Genomic DNA, 10515 nt, shown 5'->3' with positions numbered 1-10515 from the left:
GTTCCTGGAACTCCCCTGGACTTCCTTACAAATTCAGGTTGATATACATATATAGAATACGGAAATAGGGTTAAAGATCTGAAAATTAGTCAGATTTCGCGTTAGGGCATGGAATTTTCAAAATGATATGATATGATATGATATGATATGATATGATATGATATGATATGATATGATATGATATGATTTACGAGACGAAAATAATAGTGAGCAGGCAAGGTAGAATTGTATGAAACTGAAAATAGATGATGACATAGTCGGCGCAAATACTAATGCAAAAAAAAAAAAAAAAAAACACGCAATAATCGACGCATGTCACTAACGCGAAAATTGAAGCAATAATCGACGCGTTACGTTACTGCATGGGTCCTACAAATCAAAATGTCAGCTTGCAGATGTAGTTTCCAAGCACTGTACAAGTGCCATCATCCCAGTCTCTGGCTGTATCCGACACGCTTCCTGTGTACCATATTTTGCCGCAGTCTTGGTTCCCACCGGAGCTGTCCGGCTGACCAGCGCGCCAGTTGGTATACGGCGTCGTAGAACTGGACTGGTCACTCCAGACCCAATCGCCCTCGGTACTTCGGTCATTGTAACCAGTCCAGAAGCCCTAGGGTATGCGTTATACAATCAAAACCTGTTGGTTAGCCATGATTAAGTTGATGGGGTACGATAATAATATACACAGAAGAAGATCAACTTAATAGTCCAGACATTATAGAACGTATCAGCATCACACAGCATCACACTGAACAACAATCGTCGTACAATTTTGTATTAGATTTGTGTGTTGTTTTGTTTTTTTGTTTTTTTAGCTGCATTTACACCATGTTCTCAGCGGCCACGGAAGCCTCATTTGCCCGAAACGCAGTGCGCCGTGGACGGATGAGACATCTTGCTGTTTTTCTCCCCCTCGCATTCTAGTCTTGTTTGTTCTAGTTCTCGCCCCGGTGAACAGTTAGCTATCAGACGCTTTTCTCACGGCGTCCGGTCAGGCTAGACTATCGATATTTTCAGTCGCGTCCCGCTACGGACAGCCTCCACGTCTTGTTACAACCTATTACGCGCCGCCCCGCTTTGTTGCGTTCACCCCGTTTATTACAGCATTCAAAATTCCTCACTAGCGCCGGGACTGCAGTGGCAAATTTTTCGACAGTTTAAAAATCTGACAAGGCATCCACGGCAATCAGGGCCTGTCGCATTTGCCTATTGAATCCCATTTGCACGCCTTAAATGAAGAGTTGTATAATACAGTGGTATGTTGAAGAGAATATCATTTTAGAAACTCCCATAAAGTATTGAAAGTGGAAGGTAACATTTAGTACATTTTTTGACGGTTAGATTTTGAATTGAATTGTTTTCGGGGCTCACCGTAAATTCCAGTACATTACTAGGCTACCTTTGCAGACCCATGTACTGCATGTGTGTCCATCATGTATATTTTGTGAAGAAAGTTCATCAACACTTACAAACATTTCTATATATATTCTTACCACACACTCTATATGTTATTACATCAGCTCTTGTACTTTTAGATTTGTGTTTATAGATCACAAATACAGAAGAATGCAACAAAAAGGCTTAAGTGTGGCTGACACACAGAACTACTGAGTAGTTGAGTTTTGTGCATTATTCAAATTTTAGATAACTGTTGACTTCCAAATTTCCAAGCAGTGGCCTAAGCAAGTCCCCTGAGGTTCATATTTAATGTTTTGCTGCATTTTGGGAGGTCTGTAAAAGGTATCCCCTACCTTTAAGTCCATCCCGTTTTGACAACGATGGCCTGAAACGGGGCCAACGACAATAACTGAAATGGTGTAAAAGAAAGCAGAGGGGTGAAGGTTGAGATGTGAGATTTCTGCTATTTTTCTCCCTTTACAAATGAAATTTGTAGGATATGGTTTATAATTTTAACAAACATGTCGGAAAAATGTCTGCTTAAAAATCTCTTGCTTTCATTAATGCCTTATCCGCCATGGACTACTAAACATAACAATGGGGCCAGATGCATAAAAACTAGCAAATGCTTGTGCTAGCCTTTTGCTTGAATCCAGCAAAAGCTTTGTAAGTATAAGCACAAAAGCAATAGGGGCCTTATTGCTTGCTATCAGCAAAAAGAAAAAAAAATGCTTTACACACCAAGCATTTGCTTGAAACGTATGCATAAAACATACCTTTTGCTTGTTCTTGCTAGCAATCGCTTGCGACTTTAAAAGATCTATAAAAATAATGAACTCGGACGTTCCCTTATAGAAGTACAATTTACACATACTTATAAAGAAAGAACAAACTTGTGCAGAAGTGGTATAAAACTACAAGTAATTCCTCCTAAATAGTGAAAGAAACATTTTCGTTTCAACAACGGGAATGTCCAGTGGTTAGCACTCAAAATGTGATGAGAAGGTAGGATGTCTAACATCTGTGGAGAGCAAGGAGACCTCTCTGCACGTGCGACCTGGCAGATCCGGGCTACATAATCAGTGGTGGAAATCAGCCAGTACGTGTGTGTGTGTGTCATGGGCGTAAATCCCTGGGGGATGGGGGTATGCATCCCCCCCCCCCCCTGAACTGGAGAAGGGGGGGGGGGGATGGCCTGTACAGTCTTTCCCCCCCCCCCTCCCTGAAATTTGAAAAAAGAAATGGAGGAAGCAAAAATGTGATTGTATCAATTTTGGAATATTGCATGACGTTCGTACGCCCACCTTCACAGAGGTAACAGTGCTGAACAGCATTCTATCTTGCAGGATAATGACTGTATACACAATTTTCTCGAGCATATTGTTGCTTTCTTAGAATATTGACACAGGAATAATATAGTCACTCAGACATTGGGTTACTTCAGATGCTGCAACAACATTTATTCAGATCTTTTCCTCAAGACGGCAAAGCTCAGACTCCCCTCTCCAAGAAGTCAAACTACAGGCTCGTACAATCACCCTCCATCAAGGCATCTGCCTTGGTCTTATAAGGGTGCTCATCCTTGCACAATCATGCAGTGGGCTACAACTGCCCTACATAGAATGACAAGACTAGTGCAATGTTAAACACCGAAAGGCTAAGCTACACAACAATGGGACAAAGGAACATAACACAGGTTTACTACAGAAGGTGCATAGCAACTTCGTTTACTCCCAGTTTATATTGGGCTGTGTGGTCGATTACTGATTGATAGGACGTTGAATTTGACTGTAAGCTAGCTGCAGCAGGACAGGTCATAGACCTTAACAATATCATTTTGATCCGCAATGATTCCCGAAATTAGGGGAAAAATTGCATTTTTATAGAAAACTGTCCAAATGTTTTATCCAAAGTGTGCACCAGATTACAGAATTTCAATTCTAGAAATGCAAAAAAAAAAAAAAAAAAAATCTCTCTCGCGTGGGAGGGGGATACCCCCTCCCACATCTTCCTTCTTTCGGTCATTTTCCTTGTTTCTTTTTAGGTTTGTCTGTCACTTCAGTTACAAAAAAACAAAAAAACAAAAGATTCACCGCGGGTGGGAGGGGATATCTTCTTTCCATCAACCCTTTCCTCGCTTGGGTTCCCATTAAAAACTTTAGTATACTTTGGGTATTGACAGCTTTCCGAATTCCATCAAAACTTTTCATTTGTGTTTGTATTCTAAGAATGCAAAAGCCCACTCGTATGCAGGGACGTTGGTCCTGGGGGACTAGGGGGGCAAACATGTGATATTTTTGTCCCCCAGTAATTCCCGAAATGAGGAAAATTTTCTTGTATTTTGTCCAGGTATCTTATCCAAAGTGTGCACCAGATTGCTGAATTTCAATTCTGAAAATGCAAAATCTCTCTCGCGTGGGAGGGCAATACCCCTCCCACCTCTCCCCCGTTTTCTATTAACTTAGTACAGATTTAGATTGACAGATTTCCAAATGTTTCATCAAGTGTGTATCAGATGTTCATGTATTATTTCAATTCTAATAAATCTAAAAATTCCCTCATCCTCTTTTAATCTACTCCCCCCTCCCTCCCCCCCCCCCCCCCACCCGCTCGGTTCCTATCCATTGATTTAGACTCTGCACACTTTGGGGATTGATAATTTTCTGAATATTCAACAATAGTGCACATCAGGTCATTGTGATACGTCAATCCTAAAAATGCAAAAGCTCCGTCGTGTGGGAGGGGGCTACCCCCATCCCCATAACTTCCATGTATAGGCCCCCACTGGCGTAGCGGGGGGGGGGGAGGGGGCGATGGAGCGGTCCCCCCCCCCCCCCCCCCAAGATTTGAACCGGGGATTTGGAAGCCGGAAAAAAATTGCGTGCATACTGTATGTATGTATATGAAGCGGGTCTCCCTTTCAACCTTTCCTCAAGCAAGATTGTAATCTTTTTAATATTTCACTCAAAGTGTGCACCTCTCGTGCTTGGGAGGGGGATACCCCCTCCCAAACCCTCCCCCACTGTGCCCCTTTCCCTAGCCTTAATACACTTGTCAGATTTACAACAACAAAAAAATCTGAATAATTCTGAGTGCACAAGACTTATCACTTATGTTTCGAAAAATCGAAAGTTCCTTCATGTACAAGGGGAATATCCCCTTTTAATCAACCCTTTCCTTTTCAATAATTTCCCAAATATTCCATCAAATATGCGTATACGAGATATCTCAATTTCAACTTTAAAAAGGCAAAAGTTCCCACGTATGGGAAGGGTGGTGATAGCCTTCTCTCTGCTCGTCCCCTATTTAGGGATTATTGAGGGCGACGCTACTTTTTTTTAAGTGGGGGGTCAAATCGCCTGTCAGTCAAGAAGAAAGAAAATCAAAAGACAAGAGAAACATTAACAACAAAAAAGTCTTAATACTTTTAAGGTCTGATTTTCCGCCGAAAGTCGGCTGACAAGCAAAAAACAAACAAACAAACAAAAACAAGAACAAAAAGTCTTCATATTTTTGCATGCCACTTCCCTCCCACTTTATATTTCATGCAAAAGAGTGGGGGATGCAAACATTCGATCCCTGTAAACTGTGTGTGTGCTTATTGTTATACATGTACGGATTCAGGTAAAAGGCTAGCACAAGGAATTGCTAGTTTTTATGCGTTCGGCCCATTGATTATATAGGATCCTATCATTCTGTATCACTTTACTCCTCTTCCGGGTACTTTTCCAGGTTTTGATCTTATTTCAATTTTGTACTGTAAAACAACAAAACAGAACAAAGACACAAATATGAAGAAAAAAATCCAAGCGATCAGTTGTACTTCATCTGCGTTTGTTTTACCCATTACTCATGAAAGAAATCAGAATTCTTGCGTAAACTTGCCAGGATGGCTGCTTTCCTGTTCTAGCGTTCTACTCAATCGCAGAGTAACTCTAAAGCCCGCCGCACATTTGGACGACTCACGACTATACGACTGACAGACTTTGTACCCGAAATAAATCACAGTATAGTCCGTACACGTACGCTATGAAATATAGTCCCCTCAAATTCCACCAGAAAAGCTTTCATCTTCCAACCAAAATGCAATTTGTAGAGGAATTTATGCTCAATATCTACAGCTATTCAGTTTTTTGCCAAACTACATCATTGATTTTTAATTATTTTTTTTCTTCATTTATTTTGGTATCTTTGGTACGAATTTGTGAAGGGGACTGGGACATTCCCTTGTATTTACGGGTGTGAGCCCTATTATAGTGGAGGTCATATTTCTCATTTGACTTTTAAACATCATAAATGTGTTTTTGATGAGATTTGCACCTACATCATATGGGAAATTACACATTCAAGGGTTATAAAGCTTCTCAAAGGGACATTTTTGAAACTCATGCCCTTTGAGGTGTTTTAAAAAAAAATTAAAATGTAGTGTGGATCAGTTCTTCATAAGATGAATACCTAGAGGCAGGCAGTAATCTTTGATTATGGGGGTGTCATCATCACATTATTGCCTACAAAATACTTGAAAAGACTTTGTTTTGTCAAAGAGACTAACTTTATGAAGTTTGACCTGTTTCAGTGGTAGCCAAACAAAGAAATACATTAAAATAACACAGTCATTCAAAGTTGTGTGATACTGATGCCTGCTATGTACAAAGATCTATCTATACCACAACAACATAATAAGAAAACAAATAGTAGCCAAACAGAGTTGGGGGGGGGGGGTAGAGGAGAGAGGTGGGGGGGGGGGGGGTAGGAAGGGGATGGGGGGAGGGAGGAAGAGATATGACACAATAGATCAACATAAACCAGCAGAGTTTGTATGGGATGAATACTTCCCATAGACTTGTGTGCATTGCATGCATCCTCTATAGGGCTCACACCCATAAATATTTCCCCATAGGGATGTGTGTTAAAAATCAAATTTCAAAAAATTCTGTAAAACAGCTGGGAGAAATGAGGTGTTTCAGCTTCACTAACCTGGATAAGTTAGATATACCCTTTCATCCATCAAATTCTCAGGGTGGATAATTCAGTTCAAATTCTGTCCAGGGGTCCGAAAAGCCAGACTACGAGTTCTTGTCACTCAAAAAATCACCCATTTTCCGTACACGTACGCAATGAAATATAGTCCCCTCAAATTCCACCAGAAAAGCTTTCATCTTCCAACCAAAATGCAATTTGTAGAGGAATTTATACTCAATATCTACAGCTATTCAGTTTTTTGCCAAACTACATCATTGATTTTTAATTATTTTTTTCTTCATTTATTTTGGTATCTTTGGTACGAATTTGTGAAGGGGCCTGGGACATTCCCTTGTATTTACGGGTGTGAGCCCTATAGTGGAGGTCATATTTCTCATTTGACTTTTAAACATCATAAATGTGTTTTTGATGAGATTTGCACCTACATCATATGGGAAATTACACATTCAAGGGTTATAAAGCTTCTCAAAGGGACATTTTTGAAACTCATGCCCTTTGAGGTTTTTAAAAAAAAAAATTAAAATGTAGTGTGGATCAGTTCTTCATAAGATGAATACCTAGAGGCAGGCAGTAATCTTTGATTATGGGGGTGTCACCATCACATTATTGCCTACAAAATACTTGAAAAGACTTTGTTTTGTCAAAGAGACTAACTTTATGAAGTTTGACCTTTTTCAGTGGTAGCCAAACAAAGAAATACATTAAAATAACACAGTCATTCAAAGTTGTGTGATACTGATGCCTGCTATGTACAAAGATCTATCTATACCACAACAACATAATAAGAAAACAAATTGTAGCCAAACAGAGTTGGGGGGGGTAGAGGAGAGAGGTGGGGGGGTAGGAAGGGGAAGGGGGGAGGGAGGAAGAGATATGACACAATAGATCAACATAAACCAGCAGAGTTTGTATGGGATGAATACTTCCCATAGACTTGTGTGCATTGCATGCATCCTCTATAGGGCTCACACCCATAAATATTTCCCCATAGGGATGTGTGTTAAAAATCAAATTTCAAAAAAATCTGTAAAACAGCTGGGAGAAATGAGGTGTTTCAGCTTCACTAACCTGGATAAGTTAGATATACCCTTTCATCCATCAAATTCTCAGGGTGGATAATTCAGTTCAAATTCTGTCCAGGGGTCCGAAAAGCCAGACTACGAGTTCTTGTCACTCAAAAAATCACCCATTTTCCGTACACGTACGCAATGAAATATAGTCCCCTCAAATTCCACCAGAAAAGCTTTCATCTTCCAACCAAAATGCAATTTGTAGAGGAATTTATACTCAATATCTACAGCTATTCAGTTTTTTGCCAAACTACATCATTGATTTTTAATTATTTTTTTTCTTCATTTATTTTGGTATCTTTGGTACGAATTTGTGAAGGGGCCTGGGACATTCCCTTGTATTTACGGGTGTGAGCCCTATAGCTTCAGAATAAACACGCTTATTTATTTCAGATCCAAAGTCTGTCAGTAGTAGGCCTATAGTCGTGAGTCTTATAGTGTACTACGGTGGGCTTATGCTAGAATTCTTGACTGTACTAGTGTTAGCTTTTTCAAACGCCGAGGAATCGAATGAAATTCCTAAAGGTACTGTTTACCTGTGAGAGCAGTGATTTAGAAAAAAAAAATGTTTGAGTTATCACATTTAATGCATAAATGTGCAGGTCAGTTATATCACAAAACATCCTATCATATAAAAATGTACTTAAGACCACTGATAAATGAAACGTCTGTATGAAACAAATTACAATCGACAGTATAAAGCTCACTAATTTCACCCTCAGGGGAGATTTCTGTGACAAATTGAAGGTAATCAGTATTTGTTCTCAGACTGTACTTCGACCACTCGACCACAAACTAGTGTACTTAGTATGCAATCACGTTGTACTGTCGGGGTATTTACACACTGTTCTATCATCAGGATTTTAACTGCTTTCTACACGCAGCACAAAAAAGGAAAATAAACACTTTTTCGAGTTCATATTTTACATGGAAGAGTTGGAAGAAGATCAATGTATCATACACCATAAGAAAGGTAATTTAATTGGCTATCAACCTATTAGGTCAATATAAATGGAACTTTACGCATAAATGAATACATTCTTTTTTGTCCTCTAAAAGGCACAAAAGTAAAAATTGCAAAAAGTGACATGCTGTCTTTCATTTGCAAATGCCCTTCAAGATGACAATGATACCAAAAGAAACAGTTGAACACAACAGGATACATGAATGAAATGGTAAGAATAATTTTTCGTTCTCTTTATCTCTTCATGATCTCAAGCAAAATCAAAGTGAGAAGCTAAAAAAGGGAAAAATTTGAAATTTTGTCAACTCAAACATCAAATGAAAAAGAGGGTAAGGACACGAAGAAGGTTAAATAAACAGAATATCTTTATTTCATTCTTTAATTTAGTAATTTGAGCATTCATGAGACAAATTCACCAACCAAATATTACAATTTTCACAATTTGAGAAATCACTTCAAATTTCTGCTATTTCTGTTATTATTGCTTCTTCTCTCACTTCATTTGAATTTGTTTTTGACAGAAGATTCTTCCTTTTCCTCCATGATTTCTTACCTTTATTGATCTTTTGAGCTTCAAGGAATATTATACAGATAGATCTTTTGGGGGCAACTTAATTCATCTTTTTTATTGTGTAAAATTTGCCTTTTGTTCTTATAACATGGAAGAGCACTTACGCATGAATGACAACTTGTTCATTTTTGCAACCTTTACTTTTGTTTCTTGGAAGAAAAATACAAAGGTGTTCACCCATGCGCAAAGTTTCCCTTTTTTATTGACCTACCAGGTTGATAGTCAATGAAATTACCTTTCATATGGTACATGATGCACAAGCTTCTAGCCAAATATCTATGAGAAATATAAACTTGAAAAAAAAGTGGTTACTTTCTCTTTTCGCTGAGTGTATAATAAACTTTAACCGTTTTCATCTCATCAGAATTTCAAACTCTTTGGCTTGAAAGGATGGAACACTGTATGTTCCCCTGTTCCGCCTGATAAGACCTAGAATATGATTATCAAATACATGCGGTAATCTACTGGAACACGGCGTCTTTGATATATTGGTATTGCACGTTTCACGAGACGGGAATGAAGTAACGAAGCAAATCACAAAGCATAAAGACCCATATGTATAGGAATGACTTGTGATTAATCCGCGTCTGTATACATGATACAGCGGCAGGACAGAGTGGATCGGTAAGAATTGGATGCGCGAGTTTACAACAAAGTTAAACGAGAGCATCCAATTCTCACTAATCCACGAATAGGCCTGTGCATCATCATTGTGTCATAAGATGTAATTCATGAAATAAAACCATTTTCCCCATCATGCGTTCGGTACACCTACAACACTTTACAAGACTTGAGACATGCATTCGGACTTTACCCTTACGCATCGCTCAGTGTGGATCAGTAAAAATCAATGCATCATAATTGACCAATCAGATTGAAAAGATTCTAAAGACCATTTTATAATAATTCATATAAAATTATCTATTCCAATGACATCCTGCATATCCTACATAGTTTTACCTGTAGTGAGACTATACATTCACCAAAAAAAAAAAAAACGGAAAACTTTATACTCTGAGGTTTCCCAGCCAATTATAGAATGATATTATTATAGAAAAACTTGGCTTACCCATGCAGGAGTTGAAACCGTGTTTCGCCAGTAATTGTAGAGGAAAGTATTTTCCGCCTCGCTCAGCACCGACGTCAAATGACCACCGAGTTCGACACAGTGGTTCTCAGCTTCCTGCCAGTTTTTCCTCACTAAGAAGAGCCGATAGCAGGAGCCATGGAACCCAGTCCAGTACTCTGGACAGCATCCACACGCCTGGCCACCAACGGCCATGTAGGACGCCAGGACCACGAGAAAAGCAACGGTCAGCTTCATGGTTTCAGGATTCAAGGCTATTTTTTTTTTCGGTAGCATCAATGAAACAAAAGAGGGAAATTGAAAACATGTATCAAATTATGTTTGAATACATGACAATATAATATTGCCCATGTATGTATCTTACATGTTCTTGGCAAAGTTATTCTTACTGAAGAAATAGAAAAGACGAACAATAAAATCAAATCGCCATTTTTCAACGAAA

At 39.0% G+C, this 10515-nt stretch overlaps 1 protein-coding gene across 1 annotated transcript; it reads right to left on the bottom strand.

The window, feature by feature from the left end:
* Window positions 1–376: 376 nt before the first annotated feature.
* Window positions 377–10310, bottom strand: LOC139728764 (echinoidin-like). The gene is made up of 2 exons (XM_071639704.1): window positions 10056–10310; window positions 377–610 (listed from the first exon to the last, which is right to left on the bottom strand). Exons 1-2 carry the CDS (start codon window positions 10308–10310, stop codon window positions 377–379), a joined length of 489 nt encoding a protein of 162 aa, XP_071495805.1.
* Between the last annotated feature and the right edge of the window lie 205 nt (window positions 10311–10515).

Source organism: Diadema antillarum, unplaced genomic scaffold (assembly GCF_040938485.1).
Source record: "Diadema antillarum isolate AM-2024a unplaced genomic scaffold, OU_Dant_1.0 seq00000197_RagTag, whole genome shotgun sequence".
NCBI classification, from domain to species: domain Eukaryota; kingdom Metazoa; phylum Echinodermata; class Echinoidea; order Diadematoida; family Diadematidae; genus Diadema; species Diadema antillarum.
This window is presented reverse-complemented; position numbering and strand designations above follow the sequence as displayed.